At 38.9% G+C, this 22,837-nt stretch overlaps 3 protein-coding genes across 6 annotated transcripts in view; all 3 read right to left on the bottom strand.

The window, feature by feature from the left end:
• The window catches only part of hoxb3a (homeobox B3a), a 51,374-nt gene that overhangs the window by 20,214 nt on the left and 8,323 nt on the right, over window positions 1-22,837 (bottom strand). The window contains exons 1-2 of one of the 4 annotated variants that reach the window (XM_056234659.1): window positions 17,826-17,956; window positions 2,918-3,132 (exon numbers count right to left, since the gene is read on the bottom strand). The gene's annotated coding sequence lies outside the window, so the exon portion shown is untranslated. Of the gene's footprint in view, window positions 1-2,917; window positions 3,133-8,856; window positions 9,232-11,156; window positions 11,995-17,825; window positions 17,957-22,837 lie in introns of those variants that run through there. The other 3 variants (XM_056234657.1, XM_056234658.1, XM_056234656.1) reach the window with 3 other exon arrangements.
• Window positions 4,690-8,825, bottom strand: hoxb4a (homeobox B4a). Its single transcript, XM_056234670.1, has 2 exons — window positions 7,221-8,825; window positions 4,690-6,219 (listed from the first exon to the last, which is right to left on the bottom strand). Exons 1-2 carry the CDS (start codon window positions 7,642-7,644, stop codon window positions 5,903-5,905), a joined length of 741 nt encoding a protein of 246 aa, XP_056090645.1. The 5' UTR covers window positions 7,645-8,825; the 3' UTR covers window positions 4,690-5,902.
• On the bottom strand, window positions 18,703-21,457 carry hoxb5a (homeobox B5a). Its single transcript, XM_056234669.1, has 2 exons — window positions 20,443-21,457; window positions 18,703-19,816 (listed from the first exon to the last, which is right to left on the bottom strand). The coding sequence occupies exons 1-2, from the start codon at window positions 21,020-21,022 to the stop codon at window positions 19,569-19,571; spliced, it is 828 nt and encodes a 275-aa protein (XP_056090644.1). The 5' UTR covers window positions 21,023-21,457; the 3' UTR covers window positions 18,703-19,568.

The raw sequence follows: 22,837 nt of genomic DNA, 5'->3' as shown, positions 1-22,837 counted from the left end.
CTGTTTAAAAAATTAAATAATTAATATAAATTAAATAAATTAAATGTTTAAAAATGGAATTGCATTTACATTCAAATTACATTATAATTAGAACCTGTATAGCTTTTAACAACTACAGGTAATACATAAACCTTATTAGATGTAGCTAATATTTACTAAATGTGTATCAGCAAGATCAACAATAATGATAATAAAACAACTGGTTTCATTATTAGTATTGTTATTATTATAGAAAGGGGGAGAGAGAGCTCAGATTATAAAAATAAATCAGTCAATGAATATTCCAGATTTTCAGTCGCTTAAGTAAACAGAGCGTTTGGCTAAAGGCTAGGTTTATACAGAGCGGCGGAGATTGATTTACGGCACTGAGCATAGCCTCTTTTATTGGGGACTGTAAATCTGTCAAAAGCGGCAGAACGCGTAGTGCCTTTAAAAAATTATATTTTTTGATAGGGAGACTCGCAGGACAGTCGCTTGTTGAGGTCACTATGTGCATTTTCCATGTGTCAGGTTTTTTTGTTTTGTTTTTGTTTTTTCTGCAACCTGGACAAGACAATTAATTCATTTAGATCAACCCATATAGCGTATTAAATGTAGCGTTATTATTATTATTTTCATTAACAATATTTTATATATAGCCTTTATTTTCACGTGTTATCGGCCAACTTAATTGTTATAACTGTAGGTGGAAGGAATCGCTGCAGCATGTGCGGTAGTGTTAGTTGCACATTGCATGATAAGTCACGTTTTCAGAAGCCAAGAGTAACAAATAAAGCACCTGAATATTCCTCTTTAGTGAGCTAACTCATTACTCTTCGCTATCTCAGGAAATAATGGAATCTGTATCGCAGCAACCATTCAGTTAGTTAAATATTAATATCGAATGAAGAGAAGCCCGGTTGGAGAGATACGGAGAGTTAAAGAAATAAATGCACGCGTAATCTGCATTTTTCAAAACAAGAGATTAAACATATTTGCTGAATAGTTGTAGTAGGCCATGTGTAGATAGAGCTGGGTAATATTACAGTAATATTGATGAAATAGTAGATTAGTAATGCGGTAGAAAAGGGAGGGGTTACGTTTAGCTGGCAGTGTTAACAATGGTGATTTGCCTTACTTAATATGTGTCTCTTTAAAACACACACACACACACACACACACACACACGCGCGCGCGCACACGCACACGCACACACACCGGCTCTCAGCCCAGGCCCACAAAGCTGGCGCGCGCGGGCCATATATCTCTGTGACTATGCGGTGCTGACCTCCGCTCCGCGGCTTTTCACAATAATAATTCAGCAATGCACGAGGGCTATTTGTTTCGCAATTAGCGGCGTGAGCTAAAACAGGCACCACACCATCACATCAGCGTTACAAGGCCAAGTCGCGAGCTTTCCAACAAACCTTGAAGGAGGGAGTGGAGACCAGAACAAGGAGAGCAAGAAGGAGGGGGCTTACATGATACAAAATGCGAGGCGTTGTCGCACAAAATAGCCATCATATTTCTGAGGCGGAAGGCCCTCTTGGCCTCCCTCACAGTGTTGCAGCTACTGAAATACATATAAAGGAAATCGTAAAGTAACCTTGCCGTGTGTATTCTGCAGGTCTTGACACGCATGGTGACTATTCGGGCCTTTCTCAAGCGGTTCGTGAGACGGGAGAGATGTTTAAGGATGGGTCTTTGCAAGGCCACGACTGCTGTTGTTTTAAGGGCCCCCGATAGTTTACTAGACTGTCTGAGGGAAGAGATAGCACGGTGCCCTCGGGTTACAGTGCCCCGGCCGCGCTGTTATGACAAACTCGCCCTAGGGCTTTGTTGACCATGTAACACGTAGCGCTGTCCTGTCCGCGCCGGGTCAAGGGTTTCAGAAGGGTCAGTCTGAGCCTTCGCAACAGACCTAATCGGTCAGAAAAACGTGTCCTCTAGTTGAACCCATTGCTGCCATTCTGACTGCCTGCTGCAAGAATCGATTTTTTTTCTGTCATCCCTCAACTTCCCTCAATATTGGTTACTATATTTTTGTCTTTTTTGCCACGCTTCATGCCACACAGGTCCGCAGAGGGAGGCGAAAGCCGTAAACCAGAACCACTGGCCTTTTCTCCAATGCGCACAATAGATTGATTTGCAGGGGTTAAATGGCGGTGAGCCAGTATCAGAGCACTCATGCTCATCTAAGCACACAACATGCAATTGAAGCAATTTGCTACAAGTCGTTTGTTTTAGGCAAATAGTTGCTCTCGAGACATTCTCTTGTGCTTTTCATTCCTGTCTGACCAACAGAGCATCGAATCGTTTATTTTCGAGACCGGGCACTTTGCACCTGTGGCCACCCAAGCTCTGTGATGAAATAAAAAGTCGTTTTAAGGTGGGGAAACACATACACATACGCACACAAACAATATGATATGCAAAAGAAATAAAGTAGGCTACCATTAACAATAGCCATTGGGGCAACATATCCTATTCGCAGATGGGGGATGTCTTACATATTGCCTATCCAGATATTGCTCACATGTATATATGGCACAATGCAACTCATGCATATTCACAGTGTTGATGAGAGACACATGGCGTTCACGCGCACATGAACGGACAAACAGACGCTGACTTGCACATTCGATTTTTTTCTTTCTTCTCGATATCACTTCAGGACCAACACCCACAAATACACCATCTTACATTTCTACAGATGTGTTGCTCAAAAGCGAAAAGGAAAACATACTACGACTTTAGTTGTGATGGCACACACCTAGAAGTTATCGCAAACACACGACAGCCGGTTCCCAAATGCTACCCTTACTGTCAAAGCAGCCATAAAATCCATCCGTGGCACAACACGACAAATGTGCTTCTGCTACCCAACTGTGAGAAGGCCATAAAGCAATAAAACTCAAATAAAACAAAAGTGCTGTACCTTGAACGCTGCCATCTCTCGTCCTGCGAAGATTCTCACTCGCGCTAACATTTTCAAGAGATTCTTCATGGGACATCCCTCGCCAAAAAAGTTTTCTTGTGGCATGACTTGGTGAATAGAAGATGGTAGAGAAGGGGGGGGGGGGGGGGGGGGGGTGTCTTCAAGTGCCCTTCAAGATTTCACTCCCCTCCTAGCAGAAGGTCCGAGCAGTTGTGCTGCCGAATGACAATAGGAGAGAAGACTTGTTTAAAGAGAAGCGGTGATTAATGATTTTTCTGTATAATTCTCACATTTTTCTTTAGGCTTCTGTCTGCAAATAATAGCGGTGAACTTTTGAGGCCCTCAAAAGAAATCTGTTCACTCCTATTCAAACCACTGTGGTAGAAAGGGTTTTTTTTTCTCTAAGAAAAATAAATAAAATATGTGTGACAACAATAGAATTCCAAGGTCTATACAGATGCCACACGCAAATGCCTCCATTTGAAGAGAGACGCTTTTAAAAATACATCTCACTTTGGAAATAAGATTTGAGTCTAAATCACAAACTGATTGTATGTATAGATGGGCTAGCTAGCTATATCAGGTTTATTTAGCTGTGCTAAATATTTATGCCACTCTATTAGCTCTCAATAAATTGCAGAAAAGTGTGCACATTTAACAATTTTAACTAGAGAGTGGACCTGATATGGTTTTACTGCCTCACATTTTTACTTTTTGAAGTGTTTGATGTTATGTCCAGACAGCATTTCATAAATAAAAGGGAGAAAACAGACAAATGGCTTTAGCAGGCTGTGTGGCGAAAAGGCCTCTCTGATATCAACAAGCAAGTAATAGAAAATCTTCACGGTGCCACGGAATGCTAGCAGACCAATTTAAGGCCATACTTTTGTGTAAAGTTCAACGCCAGCAAACGGAATGTTATTTTCTCCGGCTCTATATTTTCAATACCTGCTCTGAGAAAAGAAAATGAAAATTAATACAAGGGCTGCGCCTTCCAAAAGAAGCCATTTGTCTTCTTGATTATCTATTTGGTTGTCAGGGTTTGAGCTATGGCACCGACCCGCTCCTTTGTAATATAAAAAACACACAGCTTGCGCTGGCAAACAGTCGCGAAACTGTTGTGCAAGAATTACACTCATTAAAGCATTAAAAGCCCACGAGCCGAGAAACTATTTAACTTCTGTTTTTTTTCTAACATGGATCCATATTTTTAGGCGCATTCACGGCGTCGTTGAGCAGAGGGTTTGTGCACCGTTAAATTAAGGAGAGGCGAGACAGAAAGGAAGGGTTTTGTGATTTAGAATAAGATTACAAGGCGTAATGTACCAGGATTACTCGCAATGCAGCGATATAAATCACCAGAGAGATATGCAGAGATCTTCAAGACAAGCGAGCGCTACAAGGCTAACGAAAATGCACAATGGCAAGCCAAATACAATTAAATTGTGTTTTTAGCAAAACACAATGGACGATGGTATACACCTATATAAGAAATATGCATTCAAAATAAGCATAACTGGCTTTCAAATACACAAGAAGACGTGACACATGAAGAAAGATTATACTTTTCCGCCATTTATTAAATTTCTAGAGCTATTTACATGTAACAAAGGTAAACAGTGAAAGGTACAAGCAGAAAGAAGACAAAATACAAACATGTAAGAGGGGAAATGTACAATTCATCAGTGAGAAAACTGATCTTTGGAATGTAAAAAAATATATAATAAAATGTAAAATTATAAGAAAGAAAGAAAGAAAGAAAGAAAGAGAAAGAAAGAAAGAGAAAGAAAGAAAGAAAGAAAGAAAGAAAGAAAGAAAGAAAGAAAGAAAGAAAGAAAGAAAGAAAGAAAGAAAGAAAGAAAGAAAGAAAGAAAAAGTGTGGTATGTGCGCATGTCTACCATAAAACAAAAAGAGGGTGGTATAATGACATAAAAAAGAATAAACGAAAATATAGTGTATTTTCTCATGCAATATACGCACCTTTTATCTATACAACCCTGGTCACACTTAACTTAAATTTCATTTAAACTTACAAACAAATGCTGAGATTAGCTATCGCATATATTTGCCATTAAGTCAAAAGAACTTAATCTGATCACTTCGTAAAACTAGACAAAAAAATACAATTGAGGTAATTTAAATAGTACTTAGCAGTGCTCTCATTAAAATGCTTTGCGTTGTACCGGTTTTGGTTATACATTTCTATCCATCCAGCTTCATTGAACCTTTATATTATATTTAAAACTACTAACAACTAATTAGTAATTTGCTGTTCTTAAACTCAAATGCGCTAAACAGGCGAGTGAAACAAGTCCCTGTATTTGTAATGAGCGACAAATGGACCACACGCACAAAAACCCTCAGTCCCATTGGCATTGCATTCGAAATGCAAATAGCAAATGCAAAATAACCTAATTGCTACAAAATACAAAACTTCATATCAGTTGAAAAACACTCGGCTAGTTATTTTTAAGCCAGGGGAATAAAGGGAGTTAGAAAAGGCTTCTTGACAAAACAGAGCGACTCATTTATTAAGCACAACGCTAGACGTCGAGGTAATGGGCAGGCCTACGGTTCATCCTTTGTACCACAGAGTAAACATGACAAATGGGGCCGAGTTTGGCGTGATTAAAGATGAAACACGGATCCATCTTCACCCAATCTGAAAACTATCTGCCGCCTTCTGTGCTTATGGAAGGGGCGAGTGAGCAGGAAAGGCGTGCGGGATAAAAATGGGAACCAGACTGGGAAGGCAACCCATCTATAGTAGCATTTGAGTTCGAGTCTTCAGTCTCTTCACCCATTTTTAGTGTTTAAAAGATGAACATGTTCTTTGCTCCTTCGCCCCCACATCTTCCTCGTATTTTATCCTTGTAATTAGAGTGCAGGGGAGAGTCAGGAGACACAACGCGGGTAAAATCCACGTTCTACACACCATAAAATTAGATTTTATAATTGTACGTGTTTTGGGCAACAGTGGAGGGCTATAGACTTGACGGAGGTCCACTAGCTCGGTTCTGATTGCTGCCCAATGTCGGGCCGCCGCTTGGATTAGTGTTGGCAGAGTTGCTGCGTATTTTGGTGTTGGGAAGCTTATGGTCCTTCTTCCACTTCATGCGCCGGTTCTGAAACCAAATCTTAATCTGTCGTTCGGATAGGCACAGTGTATGGGCAATCTCCACCCTCCGTCTGCGGGTCAGATAGCGGTTGTAATGGAACTCTTTCTCCAATTCCAGGACTTGCTGCCGCGTGTACGCTGTTCGTGAGCGCTTTGGTTCACCCCCTGAATAGTTCGGGCTCACTGTTGGGATACAGAGATCGACACGTTACAAAAAAAGTATAACACTGTCGCGCACACAGCCCCATACACACTCACATGTACATAGATATGTACACTCCAGAATCACATGCACACACACACACTACAATAATATAGTGTAGTATAATTTTTATAACTTGAAGAAATTCCGCTCGTATTTGCTCGTAAGTGTACTATGTGACTGTTAAAAGATCCTATTGTGCAAAATGGTAAACAAGAGCAAAAAAGTGGTCATTGTATTGTATTCAGAATAAGCAACTGAATAAGGGTCGGGACAGTGACATTAAATTCCAGACTTCATGGCTCAAATTAAGTCAATAAAGCAGCACAAAATACAACAATAGGGATATTGCATTTTTGCATAAGAAATCCTTAAAAGAAATACATATTCAGCAATAACACTACAAGGGAACAGCATAATCTATAGTTGGCTATGGGCGACTAGTGTTAACCCGTGATTTTGCGTTTGCCCCCTTTTCAGCGCGCACCATGGCAGCTCTATGAGTACATGCACTAATTATCGCGTAATAATAGTTCATAAAAGAGTTCGACTGTTTGTATTACCATTAATGTTTTATTATCGTCCTCATAACTATGAATATTTTAGCTCTTATAAGTATTTTTATACTAACAGTTGTGAAGTGGCAGTGTAAAGTACACATTAATCCGTCCAGTCACTTAAAATCAAATTACTAAAACATAAAACTTAACTTATGGATTACATGAGAACTCATAAACCTCTTCTCGGGAAGAAATTAGAACGAGAAAGTTGCATAGACACCGAAAGAGCTTAAAGAAGGAGTGCAATAAAAATTTATGGAGGGTGTAATTATATTGCCCTGCAAACAGACGATCGTAAATCTCGACCAAGGGCAACTTCATAAGGGGAGCAATAGATTTAACGCCGGACATGAGGCTTTCTAAAGTGGCTGAGCTGTCTGCGCACGGAAACGCACTAGTAAGAGAAGTTTAGCTGCACTTACCGATGTTTACGTGGACTTTTTTCATCCAGGGGTATACCACGGGATCTTTCCTTGAGGTGACCGTTGAAATGTTTTGGCTAGTAGGAGTCTGACCGCAGGCAGGCGGAGGGCTTGGAGTTACCGAGTCGCAGCGATGGCTTGGTTCAGGGAGAGGGGTTGAGAGTGCGGTTGTGGGTAGAACGTGACCTCGTGGAGAGATGACCGCGGCAGGCTGCCCCGGACCCTGGCACGATGTGTAGGCTGGGTCGGCGCAGCCCGACCGCTGGTGGTAGATCGGCTCATGCTGGAACGAGGGGTCTTGCCTCTGGGCGCTGTAGTAGTCCGGAGAGTGACTGGGTAGGTAGTCGCTCTGGGAATATTCCTCGCAGGGTGGAAACTTAGGGTCCACATAGTTGGAGTTGATCAAATAGGAACTCATGGCCATTAATTTCTTTGAATTGCACACAAAATATACTAAAATTTATATGTATCCCTTTACTCGTTTTCCTGTTTCGTAGAACCCTCCTACTTTCTGTCAAGTGAACAAAGTTAAGGGTCCATGTGACATCGTCAGCCAATGGCGTGGATCTTCGCGATTCCCGGATAAGGAAATGGGATTAGTCAGTTTGGATCGCGCTCATCAACTCACATATCGGAATAGTCCAAAATTCCATACTTTCTCATACGTTGCCGTGCGCTTGATGAGAAAATGAGTAAATCAAAACAATAACAAGCGAAAGCAGACACAGCGAAAAGGCATGCTGGATTCTAGCAGCCCCACAGAAAGTCACGCCCCCAGTCCCCCTCAGTTCATCTGCACATTGAGAACATGACTACACCTCTATAAAGAACTGTTAAGATTTGGCGCACTGAAATACTGCTAAATTTTGGCTGTTCATGAAACGCGGTACCAGGGGAAAGTAATGCAAGGAAATCGCCTTGGCCAAGGTCTTAAATGCATTCGCTAATAACGGTGAGAGAATGGTCGTGGCGTGAGCAGCGTGTCAGAGATGAATCTGGGCTTGTTTAAGATCGATAGAAAATTCATCAACTAATTCAGGTTACAAAGCCTCCTAAATCACAAAGGAGACCTTCTGCATTTAAACGTAGTCTGCAGTCATTCCACTCCAAACAGCGCGTTTATCCTGTACGCCTAATCTACACACAATGAATAGTAATTTATGTGCTCGATTCACTATTAACACCAGCAGCAAATATGTCTCGTTGTTTACTGATAGTGATGTTAAAACAGGGCACTCAGATGGTTATAAATCAGTGCAAATCTCTACATATTTTTTTTTTTGTTTTTTTGCTCTTTTCGATTTCTTTAAAAGTCCCACTAAATATGTGACATCATAAACGCCCTTCAAATCTACACCACAATTAACAGAAAAATATAGTGGCTAAGAAAAAAAAACTTTCGTTCCTGCTATAATATTTCCAGTACCAAACAGTCGTAATATTAATAACAATGATAAAACAAAAGTTAAAAATGTCATCTTCTTTGCCCGTTGAAGTTGAATGTAGCCTATACATCAACTACATACTCCCCTAGATACGAATTTGTGACTGTGCGTCTGTTTACACAAATCCGGATCTACAGGGTATATATAGATGACAGGTATCTTCTTGACACGTATTGAGAGAGCCTGCTCACCTTGACAGCGCCTTCCCACCTTGACAGCGCCTTCCCAGTGTCAAGTTGTTGCACCTGGAACAGTCTGCCTCCAAGGATATCAGCAATCTGTCTCGCCACTTAATGGATCGGTGCTTCTTTTGTAAACTTTGCTAATGGTTTGTGGTAAACACTGGAGTTTTTTATTAGCCTACATTTCTCCCCTAGATAGCAGCTAAACACTCAGCTTAAGAGAGTAACATTGACTTTTTCCACCATCTGTGGCCCAGAAACAACATTTCCTACCGTCGAACTCGTAGTCTTTGTCTCTTCGATATATATTGAACAATCGAAGCGCACAACTTTTTCGTCTAATGTGTACATTTTCAGTCAAAAACGTTTAAAAATCTGAAAGAAAAATTAAATTAAATGAATGTTACAAATTAATTAAACGTAATAAAACGGCTGGGACAAATGCAACAATATAATATCTATGCACGACAGTCTTGAATTAAAAAAAAAAGGTCATTAGAGTCAATGCGCGTACAGGCCTTTCTGGTAAATGCGACCACGACAGATCTCAATAAAGGTCAAAGAAAGCTGGACCAGCCACTGGAATAAAACATGTGGGTTTTATGGCAGGTCAGCTCTGTTTGCTACCGGCAAACACCAGTCAAACGGCGAATAAATAGAGAGGTGAGAGGGTATAAAACAATAAAATATGCACAGGACAATACCAATAGTTCTTTAACCCCCTGACACCAAACATTGTATGACTCCTTAAACAAGCGTTTCTCTCCCCAAACACTCGGCCCATCATTTCATGAAAAAACGCTCTGAAATAAAGAACTTCTAATTCATTCTATTGAGTTTCCTTTTGTTTTGGGGATGCACCGATAATTTCAGGATGTTTTTTTTAGCTGTGCAGAAAAGGTAAGATTTCCTTATTTAACTCTACCATTAGAACGGAGGATAGTGTGAAAGTGAAAAAAAACGAAAACAGTTTAAAATGTAAATATTATATTTGTAATTTAAACAAAATATCGACATTAGCTTATTTATTTATTTATTAGAGCAGCGAGCAGTAGGCTATGTCACGTCAATTAAACATTTCGTTTGCCACATTTCATAGCTTAGCGAAAAGAAAAATCTACTTGAGTAAACAGCGAAAAAGTATTATTGTGGCCGACGAAATTGTCATTGCTTCACATGCCAAAATATATCAAATTAACTACAACCGAAACACAATTCATCGTAATGATTTTCGTAAATACCGGCGAGAGCTGAAACAAAAGGCTATACCAAAATATTAATTTAAATACATATTCAACATTTTATTTGTCCTTTTAGTTTTTTTAATGATAGCTACAATTATAATTCAGCAAATGTCTATATTTATACGAAATCTTAATCTACAAATCTTAAATCTGGAGGGTGCATGGTTTTGAGTCTTTGTTCTGCTGCGGTTTAAGTGACAAAGGCAAAAACATAGTATTAAATGATTATTAACTTGATTCCAGATATGCACGAAATGAATGTTTCAAGAATTGTATCAAAATAACATCGAATAGTATCGAAATATTCTAGAATGAAGGAAAATCATTTTTCATTCACTGAGCAGTTATAGAATGTGCATAAAAACTTGCATCATATCAAATAAATCTGTAGCACCCCTAGCGTTTGGCAGTCAAAGCTCTGGCAATTTTTCAAATGGGCCTCTGCCATTTTCAGTTCTTTTTTCAACTTGCCCGACTCTTTTCTTCTCTCTCAGTTCATTTTGATTGCTGCTTGGTATTAATCGTGCCGAACTTCTTGCACTGAAGCACATTAGCATCCATGTCCAGTAGAAACTATGAAAATAATTTAACGCTTAAATGACTCAGCTTTTATTTCGCATGTAAACTATACACCTTATTTCACATTTTAGCGATGAAAATCTATTGTAACAGCAAAGGAGAAAGTTCAGCCTTGGTGTCCACTCTAACCCTTTCACCCCCTGAAGTCCCCGACCTCGCCTTCACCCCCGTGAGCCATCTCCTTCTAAAAGCCATAGGGACCTCGAGCCATCTGCCTCATTATGGGGTTAATGTGTACACCGACAGGCATTCAAAGCCGCGGCTCAGAGACTATAGCCAAGGTAAATATTCACCATATAAAACCCACACGCTCAACAGTGCAACTCCGTGGGGCTCGAATTCAAAGTCATAACTCCGTTATGATAGGAGGGGGGACCCGTACTCTCGCCACAGTGTGCGCGAGCACGTGGTCCGCGTCCGCCCAAGCAAACACCTGCAGAAGAGAGCACGGCGATATGCAAATGAAGCGCCTTTTTCTTTACTTACTTTTTTTACTCTGAGCGTCGCACCTCGCATTTGTGTAGTCTCTCGCCCGTATCTCCTCTCCTTTGCGGTACGCGCTCTTTGCAGGGGATTGTCGCCGCTCCAAACCCTTTCTTTCCGTTTCAACCGTTCCTATGCGAGTCCCTCCGTCTAAACCCCCCCTCACTCCTTTCTCCAAAGCCACAGGTTTAGCCCGTGACCTCGCCGTGATACCTTTGTGTGCTCAACTCCCTCTCATTTCCGTGGGTCCCCTCGAGCTCATCTTTAACATCACGCGACGATAACAGACAGGCAGAAATTAGAACATCCAAGAAAATCCTCAACCGACTCAAGAGCTCAGAAAAGCAAAAATAAGAAAAAAACACCAAGCCACCAATTTCGACAACAGGAGTCATCGTGCCGTAATATTTTCCGTTTTGAGGCTTTATCTTGCTGGCAACAAGAAGGGGCTTTCCCCACACAACGCAGCCATCTCTGTCCTAAAACAACTAAAAATAAAATGCACGTTAGCCTCAAGCCGCTGTGAGCTCTACAATACCATTGGGCGATATAAGGCATTTTGTTGTGGACTCTCAAGTTTTCATATTAATCTCGCACTTTGGCAGTCTTTGTTAAACAGCGAGGCGTGTCACGAGTCCCAGTACATTTTAATATTTGTTAGACGCGCTGACCTCCGGTTCACCCCTTCTCTGGGTCTCTCCCACTCTAAAGTTCTATAGTAATGCATGCATAGTGTGTTCGCTCATTTTGAATTGTGCCCAGGTCATTACTTTGAAGAAAAATGGCTCGAGAAAGGGGGGTCATTCAAAAAGGCTTTATAACCCACAAATCAGTTCAACCATAGAGCGATTCTTTATTTTCCTAGTTGTATTCACAACACTAAAAGAGATGTTCAACGTGAATCTAAAAGACCAAACTATACAACGAATTTACAATTTACAAAATATTAAAAGTTCGTTAAGGTTTTTTTTTTCTTATTTTTTTTTTTTTTAAACAATTTGTGTGTGTTTGGGTAGCCCAATCTATTCGAAGGGTAACGACAAATACCATCCTGACAAAAACACACGATCCACATTTTTACAAATAAATTCTATAATTTTAATTATATAGCCTAAAATGATTTTATTTAAGATATTAAAATGTCTATATATAATATAAGCTATACAATTATATATACAAATAATAATAATATAGCCTATAATTATATATAATAATAATATTGACAAGCAAAATAAAAATGTTAACAGTTGATAACATTTATTTTTTGCGAACTGCAGATGGAAAAAAAAAACTATCCAAAGATAGAATATATTCTTTCTAGAAACGCCACGTGAACACAAAATATAATGCAGGGTACAACACTGCCCAGCAACGGCACATGTTAGGATGGAATGGAAATTAATTCGGTGAACTCCATCTGAACTCCAAATGGGACGAGTTTTCTAATATAATTATTCACCACTTACGTACGTTGTTTCTCAGAATATCAAGCCGTTCAGCATCACATCATCCTGACTCACCACCATTAGTCTTAATGTGCGTGCCAATAAATTAATATTCATGACCAAATTATCAGTTCCCCAGTTTCTCACTTAACATAGCTACTCAAAACACGACTTTAAAATCAATATTTTATTTATCACATAAAAATGAAGACCAAACTAGATCTAATCCCAATATCTAAATAAATATTTAATGTTTTAAATAGTTGTATTGCTATTGTTATCGTGAATATTATTTATTTCGTTAATGTTTTAGGCCTATATATATTCTTCGTGATGATTGTTTGGATATGACATGATGACACTAAATCTGAGTTCCCTAAGAAAGGGAAATGTGCTTCTTAATCACATTTCCTTAGTTTATTCGAGTTGTGTATAGCTATAGGAACAGCAACGTGTCTACATTTTAAACATGTAAACAAAATACCGCAGGTGGTCTTCCGATTCGAACGCAATTAATGTGATCAACAAATTAAAATGTGAAATACAATAGGTCATATAAAAATAATGAGAATTGCGTCGCTCAACTAACTTATTTCTTTCACAATAATTGTAAGAAAATATTTTATTTGCGTATCGTTTAACACGCATCCAGCGCACTCAAAATCCCAGGCTCAAGCAGTAAGCTAGTTTAAAAAAATTGTTTTAAATGATAGATATAAATATATAGGCTATGTATTATTCCGCTGTAATTACATGAAGATGATTATGAAGTAGATGCTAGTAAGCAAGCTTTATTTGTAGTTAGACAAAAAAAATAGGTTTACACAGTCCACATAAAGCTCTGAACTTATTGAGAAATTATAAAGTAGCTACAAAATAACAAAATTAAATAATGTTTTTTTTTGTTTTTTTGCAGGAAACAAACTGAAAAAAATAACAGCAACACTTTTTTAACTGGTAACTGAGTGATTGAATTGATTGTCATTTTACAATTTTTTCAGGAGCCACGTTTCTAAAGTTCACAAAGAAATCAAAGGCTTGGTTAAAGGCCTATTTGCCTTTGACTTGCCTTACTTGTCTATAAATAACTAAGCCGCCTCGTCACAAAATCCATGGAACGCAATAAATGCAATAAAATGCATCACTGAATGAGATAAATTATGAAAAGATTCGCAACATCAGGCCTTTTCGTTGATGCCCTAAACCTCAAGATTCGATTGTCTTTTTTTCTCCCCAACACACACCCTTTCGCGGGAACGTGCTTTGTTGCAAAGTCGCTCTCCTCAGTTCTGCTCTTTCTATCATTTTTCTAATCTTTTCAAAAGAGACAGTCTGAAACCCCAAACTCCCCCTCTTTCTCCTTCTCCCACTTTGCCATTGACATCCAGCGATTGGTCAAGCGCAGCGAGTCGACAGCCAACGACCGAGTCACGCACTACGTAAACTTTTGACCCCTGAACTTTTTGACCCCACCAAATCACGCGCCATTTCTAACGAGACTACGTTCACCTTCACTCGCTCTTCTGGATTAAACGTAGAGAGAGAGAAGGGAGAACGAGCCTCTCTTGTGGCTATAGCCGTAGCTTAATGCTACAACAGCATTGAACAAGGCTGGCTTACAATGTAAGCTTCTACAGGCAAAATGCTGAATCCGAAATGCACTAGAAATTGGCACTGTTCCGATCAGGAAACAAATCAACGAAACGTTGTCGGTGGAATTTACGATAGTATTCTATGATCATTTAAATTGCGTATTACGAGACGTTTCCAAATCCTTTAGTTGTTGGAACAGGGCGACAAGCAGACACCAGCATCCTCAACCATCGTGATCTTGGTCTGAAGCGGGCTCTGCTGGCGACAAAGGAGAGCTACATCTGAGAAAAATCCAACTCAAGCATAACGTCAGGAGGAGAAAATATATGCAGCCTATTTGTATTGATAAAAAAACAACTGTTTAGAGAATAACTCACAAATAAGACACGTAAATATACATTCGCTATATAATTTGAATAAAATAAATAATAATATAAAATAAACAATTTGACTTAATTTGCCATAAATGTTGCCTTACATTGTATTTTTTAGTAATTATTAAATTTTAAATCCAAATTCTTTTTCTACGATTTGATGTTTATATTAAGATTAATGTAGGCTATTATTGATTAACACGTATGGGCTATATTAAACAAGAAAGGCTATTTATAAATGTGTTATTCGTTATGTAATTTTGTTTAATTTATAATGTGAGTTACGGATGAGTTATGTATATGTAAACGTGAACGTTCATGTCCGCACATTTGAACAAAAAAAGATTTATTTTTAGTCTTACTCTAAGTCTAATAATTGTTTACGTAGCCTAAATTAACACTAATAGGCCTATTTATATTTATATTAACACTTTATATAGCCTACTATATTATTAAACATTCAAAAAAATCAGCAGAATTTGTAGCTATTATTTAATCAGGGTTTTTCTATTATCTAATTCAGGCCATTTTTAATACGTCTTAAACCGGGTCATATAATCAAGCCGTGGTTTAGTGGTTAGCCCAGATGTGGCGTGCGGGCGACGCGAGTTCAAATCCTGCTTGTATCATCTGGCAGTCCTGTTCACCCTTGTTCTTCCTGTTCTCATATCAAAGTGCCAAAGAGCCCAATAACACATGCAGAAAACACCACACTTTAAATGTTTGTTTGTCTGTTGTTTAAATGTTTTATTTGTTGTCTTGGCTTCCTCGTCAGATATTGAATACAGATGTTAAAATACAATTGCATAAAACTTGCTCAATCAAGAACCTCTTTTTTAGGACAAGCATCGCATAATTTCGCTTTATGCTCTCGTTGTATTGTTTCGCGCTTGCGCCCTCGCAGCAGTGCCCGTCTGCTGACCCCTGGATGATCCCGTCCCTATGCATTATGGATGAGAAATGCTCGCGGATTGCCCCTATCAATATGCAAAACGCATTAGTCTTAAAATTGCTATTTAAATGTTCGAAATTGCTGCGTCTACATGGTAGAGGGCTTATAGAAATCATAGAAATTGATTTTTAGTACTAAATGCTCAATGGACATAAATGCTGGAAACTTCAAAGTGAAATTCCCTGCTAAATAAGTTCTCTGAGCCTCGTTGCATCAATAAAAATATTGTAATTCCAAATAGTCGTATATGTCTTTGGGCTAACATTTAAAACCACATTTATAGACTCTTGTCTTTGATCCCCTGAGTTTGTGTCAAAACGTATCACACACACCCTGCAAATATTTCTCTGACGCACAAACACACCTAGAATTAACGCCCAGTCGCCTTAGTGACTCACAGCACATATAAACACTCAAGAAATATTTCTATTCCTCTTTTTGTATTTTCTTATTTGCATTGTATGCTATAAGACTGAACTTTATTATTATGGTTGACCTCAATTGTGGTTGTATAGACGCTTGTCTTTGTAAGTGACTTTAGAGGAATGCGCGCATTTTTGCTTACAGGCCGGAGCCCTCCCCACTCATATCATTAAAAAGGAAGCTGATGAAAAATTAAACGGTAGCCCTCGACTCATGCTCACGACCACAATTTCGCCTTCCTGTTTACGGCCTGAAACTTCCTTACTCCGTTGCTCGGACACACACACACACACACACACACACACACACACACACACACACACACACACACACACACACACACACACACACACACACACACACTCCTTTACTCTCTCTTGTGTGAGCGGTCTCTCTCTCTCTCTCTCTCTCTCTCTCTCTCTCTCTCTCTCTCTCTCTCTCTCTCTCTCTCTCTCTCTCTCTCTCTCTCTCTCTCTCTCTCTCTCTCCTTCTCTCTCTCTCCCTCCTTCTCTCTCTTTCTCACACACAGAAATGCCAAATGGAGGGCTATAAAATCTGTAACACTCATTGAAAGTAGGCTGTAAAACACCCTGAAAGCTTAACATTTATTATTTTGGAGGTAATGTTGATGTTTAATGCAGAGGAGCCGGAAAGAAGCAAACACGTATTTGATAAGCAAAATAAACAAAAGTTTTTGCTTTTTGTATAATTTACAATGTGTTTTATAGTAAAGGTTAAGATCTGCCAAATCGTAAAAAGCCAGTAGGCCTATGTCCAACATACGTTGCCATTTACATATAGGCTACATATTTTTTCAGTGCCGTTTGTAATGAAAGTATATACATTTTAAATGTTTATGACTATTTTTAGTAGGCTAGTTTTAAAAAATGCTAGAGTTATTATCCATTGAATAATTTAGATGATTACATTTTTTTAGGTAGGCTAACTGTTGTCGGAGAATATGTGGAGCTCGTTTTAATCATATAGTGTTAACTACTGAGGTTTTCGTTATCTTTATAATTCCATAAAGGTTACACGCTCTGTAGTCACGGCAAACTTTGGTAGGATTTACAAGACACAACAATTAATAGCAAAAGCATATTCTTGGTTTCCCTGTTTCTACATATAAAAAAAATATTGCAAAAATATCATTTGCGCTGCCTTGATGTAATATAATGATATACAGACTTAAACTGTATACTTGAGTTGAACTCGAGATGACCTGAGGCGACAAAAAATCTCTAAAAAGATAAATCAAAAATATTTATTCAGAAAGTATAATTATGCTAACCAAATACTTTGCTCCAGTTGTAAAACTATGTGTTCATTACACGCTTCTTCCCTGAAAAATACAGGGGCGGGGAAGGAACAAAGCTTTACTTGTAGAACCTTAGGGAGGCATATTGTCATATTGTTGTGTGTGTGTGTGTGTGTGTGTGTGTGTGTGTGTGTGTGTGTGTGTGTGTGTGTGTGTGTGTGTGTGTGTGTGTGTGTGTGTGTGTGTGTGTGTGTGTGTGTCAATAAGAGAGAGAGATCCAGTGAGATGTTTTCACCTATTTCATAAATATGATTGTTCTAATGTGCAGTTGTAAACTAAAGAAAAATGGTTACAAGTCAAGACTTTACGTGAAAAAAAAAGTCTTTTTAAGGAAAAATATGTAAATATATAGGCTATATATATATTTAAAAATGACCATTGCAATTACAACCAAGTTAATGTACTGGTATACATGACACCTAACTCATATCACAGATCTAATTTCTTCTTGCCGTCAGAGAAACAAAATGATTGACACTTATACTTGAGACATACCCCTCCTTCCCTTCCCTTCCCACATCTTCCTAGATCAAATCACCGGCCAATGCAGCCTTAAATTGAACTTACTTTGAATGTGCACGGTCCACTATCCATATTTCCGCCTCCAAATGAGTAGAACCGGAGAGACATTGCACTGACTAGACACTGGCACTGTAGTGGCCTACTGGTACGCTTTTCCTCTCACAACTGACCCTTTAGAATCCCCTCGAAGCAGTTAAACCGTCACTTGCATTCTAGAATGTGAAATATATAGTACATTGTCAACTCCCCAAAACCATAAAACTAACTTTATGGACCCCACGTGACTTTTGAGAGCCAGTAAGGGGTATCTGTCTGTGGCCTGGGCGATTTTTACGATCTAACTTCAAGATAAAACGCTCATCCGTTTGACATGTAAATGTCATAGCTACTTTTTGTATAGTTTGGGCAAAGGGAAAAGCAAAATTACAAAAGGCAAGTGGCCGTTGGTACACTGCGGAGACCTCCAACCGGCTCTCAAAACTTAGAGGTAGAGAAGAGTTTGGCACTCATGGTAAGTTTAAAGGCTCAGTGCTTGTTTACTAGGACACAGAAATATAGGGATAGACTAGCGTTTGTAAATTATATAAACATTCTGGAAAATGTGTGTTTTAAATGTAGCTGTAGCCTACCATAGAAACGTCTTAACTTAGCCTATGTATACGCCAGGTTTTGGTGAACATGTCTTCTAATGTCTGTTTTCGCTTAGCGTTTTGCTATTAGTGTCCAAGTTGTGTGTGAACTGTCAATATACAGTTCACGGATCTGCATTGTGGCGTAGCCAAACGTTTCTCAGTAATTTAAAGGACCGTACATATATTTGTGTTTCAGATAATATTATGAATGTGTAATCTATACCTGTCAATCATTGCCAATAATTAGTTGTCTTGATTGTGCGTAAATTGAAGAACTTTCAAGAAATGTATTAGATTTGAATATGAGGAACTTTATTTTTTTACTCCAAGTTAAACTACAAACAAATACAAAAAGCTTTTTGGCAAAATGCTAACAGGCAGTTCAACATGACTTTTTTTTTTTTTTCTCACACGTTTGCCGTTCATTCTGCCTTCTACAAATAGCCAACTGATCACAATAAAAATGTTCAATATGTACATCCTTTTTGGAACATAAACATGATCCAGTAATATACAATTACATATTTGGAATACAACTATACACACGTATGAACGGGTACAAGAATTTAGTGAGGACTATTTACACATTTCCTTTTTTTTTCTCTCTCAAAAATAATAGAAGAGTTTGAACACATGACAAATCGAATGTGGTTATTTAGACAATTATTAAACAGAGGACCATGAAACATACAGAGGCTTCTGCTAAATTTACTGCAGTCACCACTAAACTAGAGCTTCACTTCATACAAGGGCAGATTCGTTTCTAAGCTGTAAACTCAAAAGGTATACACGTATAGGTAAATAAGTTATAACATTTAAGAGCTCACATGCTAACTCTCAAGAAAGCATTAACATAGCACTTTACACATAAACAATATTCATAACAAGAACAACAGGCGGTATATTGAGAGCTTCTTTCCCCTTCAGTTTTATTTACTTGCCAAAATTATAGTCACCATAGTATTAAAAAGAACAACATGTGAACACTAATTTTCGCTTCATTATAGCAGTACCACAGTATAATTTTAAAATGCCTAAAACATCCAGAACATGCCAAAAGGTGCCGCGATGTACAGTACTTTGTAAGTAATGTTTTGAGACCTATTTTTCCTCGTCATTTTCTTTTGCACACCACGTAGTAGGACTTGGGAAACAACTATGGCTGGAAAGCGCTGCCTGCAGTAGCCAGACTCATGCTCTTCAGTTTATTGTCCTTTTTCCATTTCATCCGCCGGTTTTGGAACCATATCTTAATTTGACGCTCTGAGAGGCACAGAGCGTGGGCTATCTCTATCCTCCTCCTTCGGGTGAGGTATCTATTGAAATGGAACTCTTTTTCCAGCTCTAGCGTCTGATAGCGGGTATATGCAGTTCGGGCCCTTTTGCCGTCTGGTCCAGTCATATCTGAATAATGTGGACAAAACGCAAAGGGGAATAAAGATTAGCGAAAATTGACCTGCACATCATTTCAACAACAGTTTCCAACAACTTTTTGTTATAGATACACATGAGTGACACGATTTACAACTGAATGCGTACAGGGAAATCACCAAATGGTACTGTGCACAGCGCCTCACTTTTGGCTCATGGCGTTGTTTTTGTTTCGTTTTGCTACTTAAAACCTAAATATTTAATACAACCTCAAATATTCGCAGTTATTATATAGTCACTTTTTTCCCGCTGCTTGTTTATCCATCCCACTATCAACGCATTTATTTCACCCCGTGTTATTTCTCTCCGTTTTATTAGCGGTTCTCCAACACTAAACTAATCACATTCCCACACACCATAAAGCTGAACTTTTCACAGAAACAACAACTTGTAAACCTTCCTGCCTCGCTGCCCTCTCTTCCACCCCGCTCCCATTCTCTCCTCTACAGTTTGCGAGGCTCCACACTTGATAGATTTATGGCACTTTCACGGAAATCTAAAATAAAGACTGTTATGACGCCACACTGAATTTAAATCAGAACTGAACACAATACGCATTTGTTAACAAACACAGAAACGTAAACATAATACGTGTGTACCATGGCTAATATGTAGTTTCCTCATCCAAGGGAATATTTGGGGAGCTTGGCCATCGGACGTCGCCGAGGTAGTGGAGGTTGCCGTGCTCTCTTGCTTCTGTTGTGTCCGAGGTGCGGAGTTGTTTGCTCTGTGAGACGCGTCCTCGGTCTCAGAAGAAACGCTGGCTTCGTCGATTTCTGTGAAATGTGTGTTGTTGTTGAGATTATTACCCGCAGTGCTGGTGTTTTGGTCGGAAGGGGGCGAAGAGCATTTGGGTCCAAGGCTTTCGCTGTTGGAACAAGGCAGTGGCTCCGGAGACGCGAGCGAGCAGCTTGACGGCTGCCGGAATCGCGTCTCCGGGGCTGGAGACTGGAAGACCCGGGAGTTGTCCCCAACCGCCCCAAAGTGGCCAGTGCTGGTTGAACGATTGACGCTTAGGTCCATTCCATTGTAGTTGTAGCCGTAAGAGCCTGAATGCATGGTGCCGGAGTCCCTGTACGAGGCGTTCATAGCGCTGCTGCTAGTTCCATAATTTAGTAACTGATAGTCAGGGCCATTTGGGTAGCGCCCTGAGAACGAGTTTACAAAGTAAGAGCTCATTTAGGTTGTTTTAGAGGGCTTGATTTGTAGATCTTGGTCGTTATAACGCTGTGCTTCACGATTTATGATGTATTAATGAATTATAGCAATGCACTGTACTTCGTTTTTGCTATGTATGCGGCCAAATATGGGGGTGGGGGTGCGTTTGAGAATCACGTGCTTTTGTTGACCAGTCGTAAATTCTCACTGATGACTTCAAGAGGTAATTCATGCTCTATGGTTACAAATGATGACGAGACGGGGAGTCGTTAGACTCGAGTCAACGTGTACCTCCCTTTGCAGGGATTTGCTGCATGTGAGCAGACAGCGTCACCTACTGGGAATAAAATGTATTGCACGATGGGAAGATGTTGAGCGCTCAACTCTACTTATTTCTCTTTTAAATGGCAATAAAACGAATTTTCGTTGTAGTTTATTGTGATATTAATAAACTTTAGTGCAGTTATTGACCCTTTACGCATACAAAAATTGCCCAGAATCTATAATGCGTACTTGAAATGTGAATATTAAGATAAAGGTTAACTGTCACATCATTTCGGATAATATATGTATATATATATATATATACACACACACACATACAAACTTATTATTAAAACATATAATAATGTATATGTTAATAATTAATAATAACACACACATTTTAAGAACATAATAAGATTGTAGTTGTATGATGTGAAACCCTACGCCCACTCAGGTAGTAGCTACTTTAAAATATTATAATAATGATGAAAAAATTAAGCACTGGTGGCAACATTAACTAGGCTACATTATGAATACATGATAGGCTATACACTATTAAATATACAAAATTCAAACAAATCGTTAAATTCCGCTAAATTCAAGTGAATCCTAGCGTTGGTCTTACCACAGATGTATTTTTTCAATCCTAAGAAGCGATCTGACTTTTTAGTAGACGTCTTCCAAAGATGAGTTCCTGTTCGCACACTGTATGGACAACATAAGGAATGCGAGATCGTGATTTATGTTCCAAGATGATATATGGTTTGTTGACAAAACGCCAATTGCTGCTTCGTGTATGTACATGATGTAAAAGTGTACTAAACTTCTATAGACGTTTGGTTGTTAAAGCCGGAAAAGGACCGTTGAAATACCTCAGAACAATATTAACTCTTATATTTTAGCAATATTGAATTCCCTGAAAATAGCAGAATTTAGCAATAAGTAACATATTTACAACATTCTAGCCTGCGAAGAAGCGTGAAGTTCTGCCACTGTGCTCGGTGAACACATATTCATGTATAGATGCATGTATACTCTGGTTTGTAGATTTTTTTAATGCAAATTATGTCTCTGATTTTGGGTTGAATTTTGTTGACACAATTAGGAACCTCCACTTATTAGGAACCTCCGCTTAGCCCTCCAGGCTGTAGAGTATCTCAGGGTGAGTGACCAGCGCCCACAGGTCAGCTTTCTCTTTTGGTTGTCTATTAAAACCTGCTGAACCTTTTCACCTCTCACTTTGTAGGAAGTATTTTGGAACCAAGTGGGCAACGTTCGGCCTTTTAGTTGTACAAAAAGTGAAACCAAATTCCTAATTGAAGAGTTTTGGGGCTTTGTACCTGTTTCCTGGTGTCAGGAAAAACACGCGACCACTGTTTGTCCTAAAATATCATATACACAATAGTAAATGTATCATATATTTACATATATGCCAGCAGGTACTGAAATTTCATATTATTTACGCAGCATGTTGCGTTGACCTACAGACTAAATTTTCGGTAAAGGCTGTATTTTTCTTTACATCATCCAATGGGTCAACCGTGAATTTGTTTACTAGTTTTCTTGACAAAA

The sequence above is a fragment of the Rhinichthys klamathensis genome, unplaced genomic scaffold (genome assembly GCF_029890125.1).
Source record: "Rhinichthys klamathensis goyatoka isolate OS25496 unplaced genomic scaffold, OSU_Roscu_1.1 h1tg000401l_1, whole genome shotgun sequence".
Taxonomy (NCBI): Eukaryota; Metazoa; Chordata; class Actinopteri; order Cypriniformes; family Leuciscidae; genus Rhinichthys; species Rhinichthys klamathensis.
Note: the sequence above shows the minus strand (reverse complement) of the source record. Positions and strands in the feature narration are given on the sequence as shown.

Excerpts from the sequence above, each read along its gene's own strand:
- hoxb4a (XM_056234670.1), bottom strand. The coding sequence starts at position 7,644 with ATGGCCATGAGTTCCTATTTGATCAACTCCAACTATGTGGACCCTAAG. Across the intron at positions 6,220-7,220 it reads AAAAGTCCACGTAAACATCG|TGAGCCCGAACTATTCAGGG; the intron begins GTAAGTGCAGCT and ends GTATCCCAACAG.
- hoxb5a (XM_056234669.1), bottom strand. The coding sequence starts at position 21,022 with ATGAGCTCTTACTTTGTAAACTCGTTCTCAGGGCGCTACCCAAATGGC. Across the intron at positions 19,817-20,442 it reads GAAACTACATATTAGCCATG|ATATGACTGGACCAGACGGC; the intron begins GTACACACGTAT and ends CACATTATTCAG.